This window comes from Vanacampus margaritifer, chromosome 3 (assembly GCF_051991255.1).
Source record: "Vanacampus margaritifer isolate UIUO_Vmar chromosome 3, RoL_Vmar_1.0, whole genome shotgun sequence".
Taxonomy (NCBI): Eukaryota; Metazoa; Chordata; class Actinopteri; order Syngnathiformes; family Syngnathidae; genus Vanacampus; species Vanacampus margaritifer.
This window is the reverse complement of record NC_135434.1, coordinates 22,918,202-22,928,622: the sequence shown is the minus strand read 5'-3', so window position 1 is coordinate 22,928,622 and position 10,421 is coordinate 22,918,202. Positions and strand designations below refer to the sequence as shown.

The 10,421-nt window shown below is 39.4% G+C and overlaps 1 protein-coding gene across 1 annotated transcript; it reads left to right on the top strand.

Annotated features, from left to right (window-relative positions):
- Positions 1–35: 35 nt before the first annotated feature.
- Positions 36–8,827, top strand: lrp13 (low-density lipoprotein receptor related-protein 13). The gene is made up of 21 exons (XM_077560884.1): positions 36–203; positions 360–506; positions 696–908; positions 1,003–1,182; positions 2,139–2,354; positions 2,440–2,666; positions 2,754–2,886; positions 2,987–3,177; positions 3,308–3,494; positions 4,289–4,501; positions 5,203–5,383; positions 5,458–5,659; positions 5,780–5,944; positions 6,473–6,670; positions 6,791–7,337; positions 7,423–7,542; positions 7,636–7,743; positions 7,817–8,050; positions 8,145–8,496; positions 8,591–8,696; positions 8,764–8,827. The coding sequence occupies exons 1-21, from the start codon at positions 143–145 to the stop codon at positions 8,782–8,784; spliced, it is 4,002 nt and encodes a 1,333-aa protein (XP_077417010.1). The 5' UTR covers positions 36–142; the 3' UTR covers positions 8,785–8,827.
- The last annotated feature ends 1,594 nt before the right edge of the window (positions 8,828–10,421 follow it).

Below are 10,421 nucleotides of genomic sequence, written 5' to 3'. Positions count from 1 at the left end.
AAGCGCTCGGTTATAAACGCTTCATTAGCTCCACCTATCACTCACGTGGTCAATTAGGATGTATTGAAAACACCTGGACGAATATAAAACGCTTCTGTGTTGTGTGCAGCGCTTTTTGGTCCGCTTTTTTTTAAATGTTGTGATGGCCGTATATTTATGTATTTTTGCAGTTTTGTTGCAGTTGACAGCCCCCCTGCAAGAAGGTGAGACATGGCGAAGAATATTTGGCGTCTATCAAATAGTTTTACATTATCATTTTAATGTAAAAATGCATTTCTGAATCCGAATGTACTAAATTGTTATTTTAATTCTGAAGCTAAACAGTTTGGACATTTTGAACTTCTTGTTGGTTCTTACAGCTGAAAGCAGTCCTGTAAAGTGCAGTCTAGGCTCCATTCAGTGCAAGAATGGTTTGGAGTGTGTGCTCCATAGACATATATGCGATGGGGAGCCTGACTGTGAAGATGAATCTGATGAAGAGGATTGTGAACTAGCTTGTAATAATGGTACTGTACCATATTTCAATATTGGTATATTTTCTAAACTGGTTTGTTTTTAGATACTTCTGTCATAAGCATGAATGTGGTGTTTATTTATCAAATTGTTGCCAAATAATAGGCAAAACTACACAAATGTACGTAAACTGCATTTAAAGGAGTATTGGGTGACATTTGAGGTGTTGTGTTCGACTTCAGACCAATTTCAGTGTGCCCATGGGAAGAAGTGCATTGACAAGGACGAAGTGTGTGATGGTGTACCTCAGTGTCAGGACCGGTCGGATGAATTGCATTGTTCAAAACAAGAGGGATGTGATCACATCTGTGACAATAACAATCAATGCTTACCCGCAACCTTGGTATGTGATACAGAAAGGGACTGTTTAGATGGAACAGATGAGGAAAATTGCGGTAAGTTTTAACAGAACAACGATGTCTGGAATCATTTCCATGTCACATGCTTGACTGACGCTAAAGCCATATGTTTGTCAATGTCATAAATTAGAGGATTCAACCACCACCAAACATCCAGTCAAGTTTGTGTCTAAACCTATCAAGTGCTCTCTGGGTTCCAAACCCTGTAAAGACAACAGCAACTGTGTCCTCTTCAGCCATGTCTGTGATGGAGAAGATGACTGCAGTGATGGCTCAGATGAAGAGGAATGCGAATCTGCTTGTCAAGAGGGTAATTCAGTGTCTTTCCTTTTTACCTAATACCTCAAAGAGGGTGGACACTGTATAGTGACTTGTGGTACACCCGAGATGCGTGTGAACTTGTCTGCGCATCCTTTCTCCATGGCTGTAGTGTTAATTTTATCAGCCATTTTTAGTCTTAGTTTTAGTACGGTATAGATCATCGCTTGTTAGTTTCTAACATAGTCAACCTCATCCCGTTTTTATTTAATCAATTTTTAGTAGACTATAAATCTAGCATTTTAGTCTTTATTTTAGTTCAAGAAAACATACATTTGTTTTAGTCAACAAAAACTGTCAACGTTTTAGTCAGGACAATCATTTTACCACTGTATATTTTTTTGTCAGTAGATAATGTTGAACATGTCAGATCTAAAACTATTTCATTTAAAATGTTCTCAACTTTTTGATCAAAAACAAGTGGCTACTGTGGCTCAATGCTATGAGCTAGTAAATTGACCACCATTCGTTAGCAATCTGATTAACATTATTGTCGGAACGTTATAGCCGTTGGATTAATGTTACATTATAACTCTAATTTACTTTATTTTTAACCATTCACTGCAAATCTGCCTCCTATTTGTGAATGTTTCACTCCCTAGCTGCAGATTTGAAAGGGGGTGTGTCAGAGACAAGATTTTACAAAAATCTAATATTTTTTATCAAATTTTTGTTCATGAGATAAAATGTCCAGTTTTTATTAAGTGAAGTAGACGAAAATGCATACTGATTTAGTCACAGTTATTGTTTATTATTATTGAGGATTTTAGTTTAATCTAGTGTTAGTCCGGTGAAAAATGTGTGTTGACAAAATTATTTATTAGTTTTCATTGACGAAATTAACATTACATGGCTGTGTGTGTGATTAAGGAAAGATGAAGAAAATAATTTGCATTCTGATTAGAATTTCAATTCCTCCGAATTCTGACTGACTGCTATCCTCTGCAGACCAGTTCCAGTGTGCCCATGGTAAAAAATGCATAGCAAAGAATCAAGTGTGTGATGGTGTGCCTCACTGTCAGGACCGCTCTGATGAACTGAAATGTACCAAATACATGGAGGGCTGCGCTCATCACTGTGATGGCGGGAGCCTCTGCATTCCTGAAAGTTTCCTTTGTGATGGGGAGAGTGACTGTTTGGATGGCACCGATGAGACCAACTGTGGTACGTTGGAGAAAAATCAGAAAACACAATTTAATTAAGCTGAACTTGTATGAGAAACGTGATTTCTTTGAACTGTTTTCTGTAGTTAAGGACTGCAGTGCCAGTGAGTTTAGATGTACCAGTGGTCAGTGCGTATCAGCTACAATGCATTGTGATGGCCACCCAGACTGTTGGGATCATTCAGATGAAGAAAGATGCATCAAAGCACCGGTCTGCATAACCAAGCAACGTTGTCCTCAGAGCAAGGAATGCCTGGTTCAGGAGTGGCTCTGCGATGGAGAACAGGACTGCAAAGATGGCACAGATGAAAAGGTCTAGTGTGCATTTGTGGTGATAAATTGAAAGCATGACTCCGGTTGCCTGGTTTCTATCACTAATTTTAATGAGTTTATACTGCAGGATTGTCCTGACGTGGCTCCACTGAGCTGTGGTGATTATCAGTGGTCATGCAAATCAAAGACTATGTGTATCCCTGTGACCTGGAGGTGTGATGGCACAAAGGACTGCCATGATGGAAGTGATGAAACTGAGTGTGAGTAATTAACTAGAGTCTGGATTTGGTTTTATTTTTATCCCTTGGTGTAAAATGTGACCTGAAATAATCTATTGAATATCTTGTGGCATTTTCCTAGGTGGGTTGGTTGCATGTCTTCCTCACCAGTTCCAATGTGGCAGTCTGGAGTGTGTGGATCCGTCTCTGGTGTGCGATGGAATTAGAAATTGTGCGGATGGTTCAGATGAGGATGGGAGCTGTCATATAAACTGTGCAGAATCGGATATAAGCCACTGCTCCCAGGGATGTTTCAGCACACCACAGGGTCCGGTAAGGAAAACAAAAAGCCTGCTTGAAGCAAGACCTGCCCAATTACCAAAAAATAACAAAATGTAACATTTTCTCAAGTACAACTCTAGTTGTAGTAAACTATACTATTAAAACATTTTACTCTGTGCAGCGTTGTCGCTGTGAATTAGGCTACAAACGCCTTGACAATGGAATAATCTGTGCTGATGTTGACGAATGTGAAGGCCACCACTCGGCTGTATGCAGTCAATTGTGTATAAATACCCTGGGCTCCTACAAGTGTGACTGTCACAAAGGCTACATAATGGAGGCCGATGGACACAACTGCAAAATCAAGGGTAAACTAAGAGCTTTAATAGTTCCTGTAAAGAAATGTCTGTTTAAAATGGTCTTGTCATTTCTGAGTAGTTTGCACACTTCTCAACTTCCCCTCACAGTTGAAACTAGTGTATGCAATGTTAATGTAAGGCTTCAAGTTGCCAATTTTTCAGTTCAGGTCGTACCTTGCATTTTACCCCAAGTTAGCTTAGACATGAGATCTTGCCTTCTGACACTCCAATTGATGTAGTAAACCACGCTAACAAGATAATTACAGTAGTTAATGCTTACAATATGCATTTGTTGGCCTAATGCGCAACTAATTTCTACATATAAGGGAGATTTAAAGTGAATTTGTGTTAACTCGTTGATTAATCACAAAAAAATTATCGCATTAATCGCACTATTAATTTTGTCCGCAGATTATCCTTTATCTTGACAGTGGATGGTTACATTAAATGTAGCACAGGTTATTTGAGCAATAAACATAACTACATGCATTAAAGCAAAACATTTAATAATTATTTGCGTATGACAATCAGAATATTTGCTCATGTCAAACTACTGGGGTATTTTTATTTTATTTTTAGTAATGGATTAGAAAAAAGAGGAAGATAAGTGTGCAGTGGATCAAAAAAAATAAGACAGCCTCATAACATTGTCAAAAGAATTGATATAAGAGGTGCTCTTCAAATTTGGTGGGCAAAATTTTTTGATTTTTAATTGATTAATCAAAATTCTCTGACGTGATAAAAAAAAATAATAATCGTTTGACAGCTCTAATTTGTTTCTTCAATGAAATGTTTTCCTACAGGTGAACCTTTACTGTTATCGTCGGTCCAAACGGATCTCTTCCTCTTTGGCTTGCGCAGTGGCAGCTTGGATGTATTGTCGTCCTCTGCAAAGAAGGCAATTTTATCTCTGGACTATGACTGGCATGAAAGGATGGTATTTTGGGTCAGTCTCGACACTGACAGCATCAGGTGGTCGTCTCTGGAGCAAAAGATCACAGGAACTCTAATAAGAGGTATAGTAGTTCAAATTTTATGAGCTATTCAAGGACTAGAGCAAGGGTCACCAACGTGGTGCCTACTACGGGCCCCAAGGACCATGTGACATGACTAGCCCGCAGGCCTGTTTTAAAAAAATTACTTGATGAAACATTATGATTTCCGAGGGGTTTTGTAGAAATGAAAGTTTGAAGATGTAAAGATTGGCAGATTTATAGAAATAATGTTGTATAAATACCTTTTTCTTAATTGTTAATCATTCACATAATGTCATGTAAATGACTAGCATTAATAAAAATGTCATAATTTGAGCAAATTTACTTCAGAAGTGTGTTTCAAACTTAGTAGCTCTTCATTCACTTTCAGCCCAGTAAAAAAAAATCTGACGTCTATGGCAGTGAATGAGTTTTTTTTTCTTTCTTCTTCTCTTTTTATTTTTTGTGTGTGTGTGTATTCATTAGTTCACCTAAAACCTATTTAAAAAATCCCATACTAATAATATAATAATAAATTGCCAAATGCAGAAACATCAACATAAGTTATCACGATGTGGTGGCTCTCGCTAACGGGCAGAATTAAGTAACCAGAATTAGGTTAAAAAATTAAGTGAATGAGTTAATCAATACCCCAGAAGTAGTTCTCATCTTAAAAAAAGTTGGTGACCCCTGGACTTGGTTGAACCTGCAACTGATGAGAGCCCCGCTTTTTATTTTCACAGGTGTGAGAGCTGATTATTTAGCTGTGGACTGGCTTGGGAGAAATTTGTACTGGATTGATGGTGTGAACAGTCAAATTGTCGCCATTAAACTGTCACTGTCTGTTGGCGATTCACCATACAGTGTTATCCTGGATGAAGATCTGGATCAGCCTCGCTCCCTTGCACTATTACCAAAAAAGGGGTAATTATTTCAATGTGAGAAGCCCTCAGTTTTCATAATAATTACTTGTTTCTCCCCTCCACCATTGATATCAGGCTGATGTTCTGGACTGAAATTGGTAACATAGTCAAGATTGAAAGGGCTGGAATGGATGGCTCAGAGAGGCGGGCAGTAGTTAACTCCAGTTTAGGATGGCCAGGTGGCGTGGCAGTAGACACGCTTACTGACAGAGTCTACTGGACAGATGAGAGGCTAAAGGCAATAGGGTCTGCAACGCTCGACGGAGATGACATTCAGGTAAAATGTTTGCCGTAAAATATTCCAGACTTGCTTTAAAAAGGGCTAATCACGCAGTGCTCATATGCAACATTCTTAGTTAAATACCCCAAAATATGTACTTTTATTTTTAAATTTCAGATCCTACAGATGAAAGAAACGGCCAATCCTTTCTCCCTGGCTGTGTTCAATGACATGCTCTACTGGTCTGATACCAAGAAAAGAGTAGTGCAGACTGCCCATAAAATTACTGGGAAAAATGTTCAAGTTCTCTTGAAGAGACCAAGACAACCTTTTGGTGTAAAGGCAAGTTGACAATGTATACCATTGGATGGAAATTGACAAAGAATTGTATCGGAGCGTGCTGTATTGTCACACTGTATAACTTATAATCATCCTGAGTAGATTGTCAACTAAACTATTTAAAGGGATACTTGACTCATTGAGCCATTTTCAGCAGTAAAAGGTTAATATTTTGGCCAGAATGAATTTGATGACTGTTATTTTTCATGTAAAAATAATACCTTTAAAAACTATTTTTTTCCACTTGCTGTCGACTGAAGATGACATCACCTGTGACGACGACCAATCATAACTCCGTTTGCTGACCAAACCCAGAAAACGGGTGAGCCATGATTGGTAGTTACCTACTTCCTCAGCACAGGTGATGCCATCTTCAGTTAACGGCAAGTGGAAACAATTTTTTAAGGTATTAATTGTATAAAAAAAATAATGTAGTTATCAATTCCATTCTGGACAAAATACGTTTAATGAGTCAAGTATGCCTTAAATTTAAGTATTCAATCCTTCTAAATTGCAATTCCTGATCTTTAGATTGTGCACCAGATATTACAGCAAAGCTACAAAAATCCCTGCAAGATGGACTGTTCTCACATGTGCGTTTTGGCCCCTGGGCTCAAAGCTGTATGCAAGTGTCCCTCTGATCTTCTTCTTGCTGACGATGGCCTGACTTGCACCAACTTCGTTGATACAGCCTTCCTGTTGATGCTATCTCCCTCCACTGTCACAAAGGTCTGCATTTTTTTGTGTGCATCTGTTCCTACTTACTGGTTAACACCATGAAAGGTTTTGCAATGTTTATGTACTGTAATTTATTGAACGCAAGTGTGGACATGTTAATGTGTTATACAGATTTACCTACAGGCCCGACACGCTTCAGCAGAGCTGAAGGGCTGGCCTGAACATACAGCTTTGCAGATACCAAATGTCAATGAAGCGGCAATAATGGACTACAGCCTACATGACCACGTTCTCCTTTTGGCTGATGACGGCACAACTTCCCTCAGCTCCTTCAAACTCAAGGACTTAAATTTGGTCCCAAAAGGCCAACTTCTTAAGCTCCTTGGCGACACAATCACTGCTATGGCCTTGGACTGGGTAACCTTCAATATCTACTGGAGCAGCAGCAAGCAACCACGTTTGCATGTGACCTCCTACAGTGGCGTATACACTACAGTTTTGATAAAGGATGATATTAGTGGGGTGGAATCCATTGCTCTCCACCCACCAGGGGGCAGAGTCTGTTTCACAAATCGTCTGCAGGACACAAGCCCAGTAGCTACTATAGAGTGTGCCAACATGGATGGTGCTGAGAGAATAGTAGTGTGGAAGAATGGCGTCCAACCAAACTCTCTGGTCTTCTCCGCTGACGGGGAAACTATTCTCTGGGCTGACACTAGTAAGGATTGCCTCTCTTTGTGCAGAGATGACAGATTTGTTCCATTTTTAAGATATGATCAAAAACCTAATGGCTCTTTTTGTAGGTCTATATGTGATTGGATCTATTCATCTAGATGGCTCTGGATACAAAGAATTAAAGGTAGCTGATGGCTTAGCTGCAGTAGCGCTCAGTGAACAGACACTGATCTGGATGACTGTCAGTGGTAATGACTTTTAAATGTCAACATACCTGCTATCAATTTTTACCAGTATCAAAGCAAACAACTGCAGCTTTCATTTTCCTTTCTCTCATATAGATAAGACCAGACTCTGGTACACCGATGACCAGCAACAGAACAAGTTGTGGTTTGAGGTTGGCACAGAAGTGATTAACATGAAGGCTATTGGCAAATCTAGTGAGGCTGGTATGTAAAACTTAAAACAATTGAGTTGAATGTGTGAGTAAGATGGAATTTAAAGGTGTCCCAAATATGACAGGCACTAACCAGTGTAAAGAGAAGAATGGCAACTGCCAGCACCTGTGCTTGGCCACCCCAAATGGTCGAACATGCAAGTGTGCCCATGACCATGCCAATGTGAATGCCACCCACTGTTCCCCAGAGCAGCGCTGCCCAGCTGGCAGTAAGTCATGTCTGGATCAACTTTCTTGCCAGTCTGAGGAGAAGTTCTGTGATGGACATGTAGACTGCGTTGACCATTCGGATGAAAATTGTGAGTTTTGATTTTTAAACCGAAAATGTTAACATTGGATGACAATACAACGGTGCTGATGTATATGCAACACTGTTAAATTTTGTCCCTGCAGGTGTCATTTTAAAACCCAGGTCTGGGGTCAAGTTACCTGCTATCACCAAATCTCCAATTTCCCCGACTGTGCCAGCAACTCATCCCGTCTCTGTTAGCGCTACCACAAATGGCAGCAAACAGCGTTTAAATTTGAATGCTCAAATGTGCAGCCAGATGCGCTGCAGTGGAAATGGACGCTGTGTTGAGATCAGTGAAGAAACAACTTGTGTGTGTTCACTGGGCTACAGTGGTGATTCATGTCAGGACAAATCCATGCTGCTTCCCATTGTGTTTGGAGCAGCTGGCCTCAGTGCAGTGATTATCATTGTTGTTGTCATTGTCATGATTTGGAAAAGAAGCACCGGCTCAAGGTTTATTCCCCCACTCCTAAATTTAACAATTCCCCATGCTTAATCATTGACAAATATAAACATACAATCTGCATGTTGTAAATCTAATTTGCAGGGCAACTCCAGAAGCGGTGAAGGAAACGAGTATGACTGACCTAGATGGCAAAACTGCAGTGGCTCATACTGCAGAAACTTCAGTAGCAGACCATGAAAAAAAACAGGTAACATTAATGTACCAATGCCATAGTTTGTGGTATATGACTTACCTTCCTCTCCACCCCTCCCCAGGAACCGGGGTCTGTGGACTAGTTCGGTGCCAAAAGTATTTTAAATAAAGTTTGCATCTTCCATGTTTTCCTGTAGTTGTCTGTCTACAATTCTTTACTTAGTTGGGCTGTTAGTGAAGCCATCCATCACATGCAATGGAATTTCAATTTACCATGATCTAATGTGATGCGATACTGCAAGAAATATTGAAAGAATAGCCAATAAAATTGACAATGATACTTAGTTGATGCATCAGGAATTTAATGTAAATGGATTGTAATGACTTTCAAATGTCTTTCTTCTTAAATAAAATAAATTGGATTGGGCAAAAACCAGTGAAGGGTTTTGACAAATTATGGACCACTAAGCCCCCCACCCCCATTTTGAGGAAAGTATAGTTTCCTTTTCACAAATGAGTGCATATTTATGTCAAATCTGAGCTATATATTAGTAGACTTACGTTTGTTTAAATTACAGTAAATATATTTTCTATTTCTATGGGATAAATGTTTTACTTTGTTGGGTACAGGAACTATAATGGCCAGTGGAACATTAAATATTAATGGGGATGGCCAGGTCAGTGCCAATAACTGTGATATCGGGCCTTATTTTAAGGTATCTGTACTCAACAGTGGCGGCTAATGATGGGGTAGCTGAAGTTTGGATGGAAAGAGGGAAATTTCATGCCATTTTTTTTAAAGGAAAAATGCTACAAGGTAATGTATAGATCTGTAAAAAAAAAAAGTATTTTGGGTGGTGGGTTGATGTGTATCAAAAGTACTAGTGGTATCATTATGGGGACTACTCTGAGTCGAGTACTCTTACTGGTATCGATATGGGGGGAAAAAAAGTGGTATTGAACATGAGGATGACTAAACCATTTACACAGATTATATGACAGACTTGCAGGGCTGCCGACGAACACTACCTATGGGTAGAATGTTTGAGTCCAAAGAGGTGAGTGACTAATATTTCTCCTCTACATCTACTTCTGATTTATTACGTTTAATTAAATTTGACCTGTCTACATTTGACCCCTTTTACAATTCTTGCCAATTACAGTTATGGGCCTGAAAATAAGGTCACACAGTGCTTGGTGGCGGCGGCTGTGAATGTCAAAAGTGACAGTTGTACAATAGGTATTGAGTAGCAACAATCAAAAAGTTTACATCCAGGAGCTAAACAAAAACTCACATCTCATGACAATATACAAAAGCTTCTTTCCCCCCTGCAAGGCAATCATTTCCCTCTAATGCATACAAGGGTTTACTACTATAGGCACTCTACCTATAGGCTGTTTTTATGTAAACCAGTATAGTTCAGAATTGTCAATATTGGCCTACATCATTGCCTAAACTGAACAGTTAAAGTGGACGTCAAGTGATCACTTTTCTTTGAAACAAATTTCATTGTTCTCTGTGCCCCTACTAGTCTAAATGGTATTCTGAATAATCCGTAAACAAACTCAGAAGACAGGGGAGCCGTGATGTTTGCAAGTTGAGCCCGGGGGCACTGTAATGTTGATAATTTCAGTTGGCAGCAAGTGGCAAACAGGTGCATTCCCCCCTGCTAAATTTATATTCCACAAACGCAACACTAATCAGAATACAATGTTCAGACTAGTGAGGGCACATATCGCAAAGAAACTTCTCTATTTGACTTCTGCTTTAAACATAAGC

Coding starts and splice junctions, on each gene's coding strand:
- lrp13 (XM_077560884.1), top strand. CDS start 143: ATGGCCGTATATTTATGTATTTTTGCAGTTTTGTTGCAGTTGACAGCC. Junction 2,887..2,986: donor TGGAAGTGATGAAACTGAGT/GTGAGTAATTAA, acceptor GCATTTTCCTAG/GTGGGTTGGTTGCATGTCTT. Junction 3,178..3,307: donor TCAGCACACCACAGGGTCCG/GTAAGGAAAACA, acceptor TACTCTGTGCAG/CGTTGTCGCTGTGAATTAGG.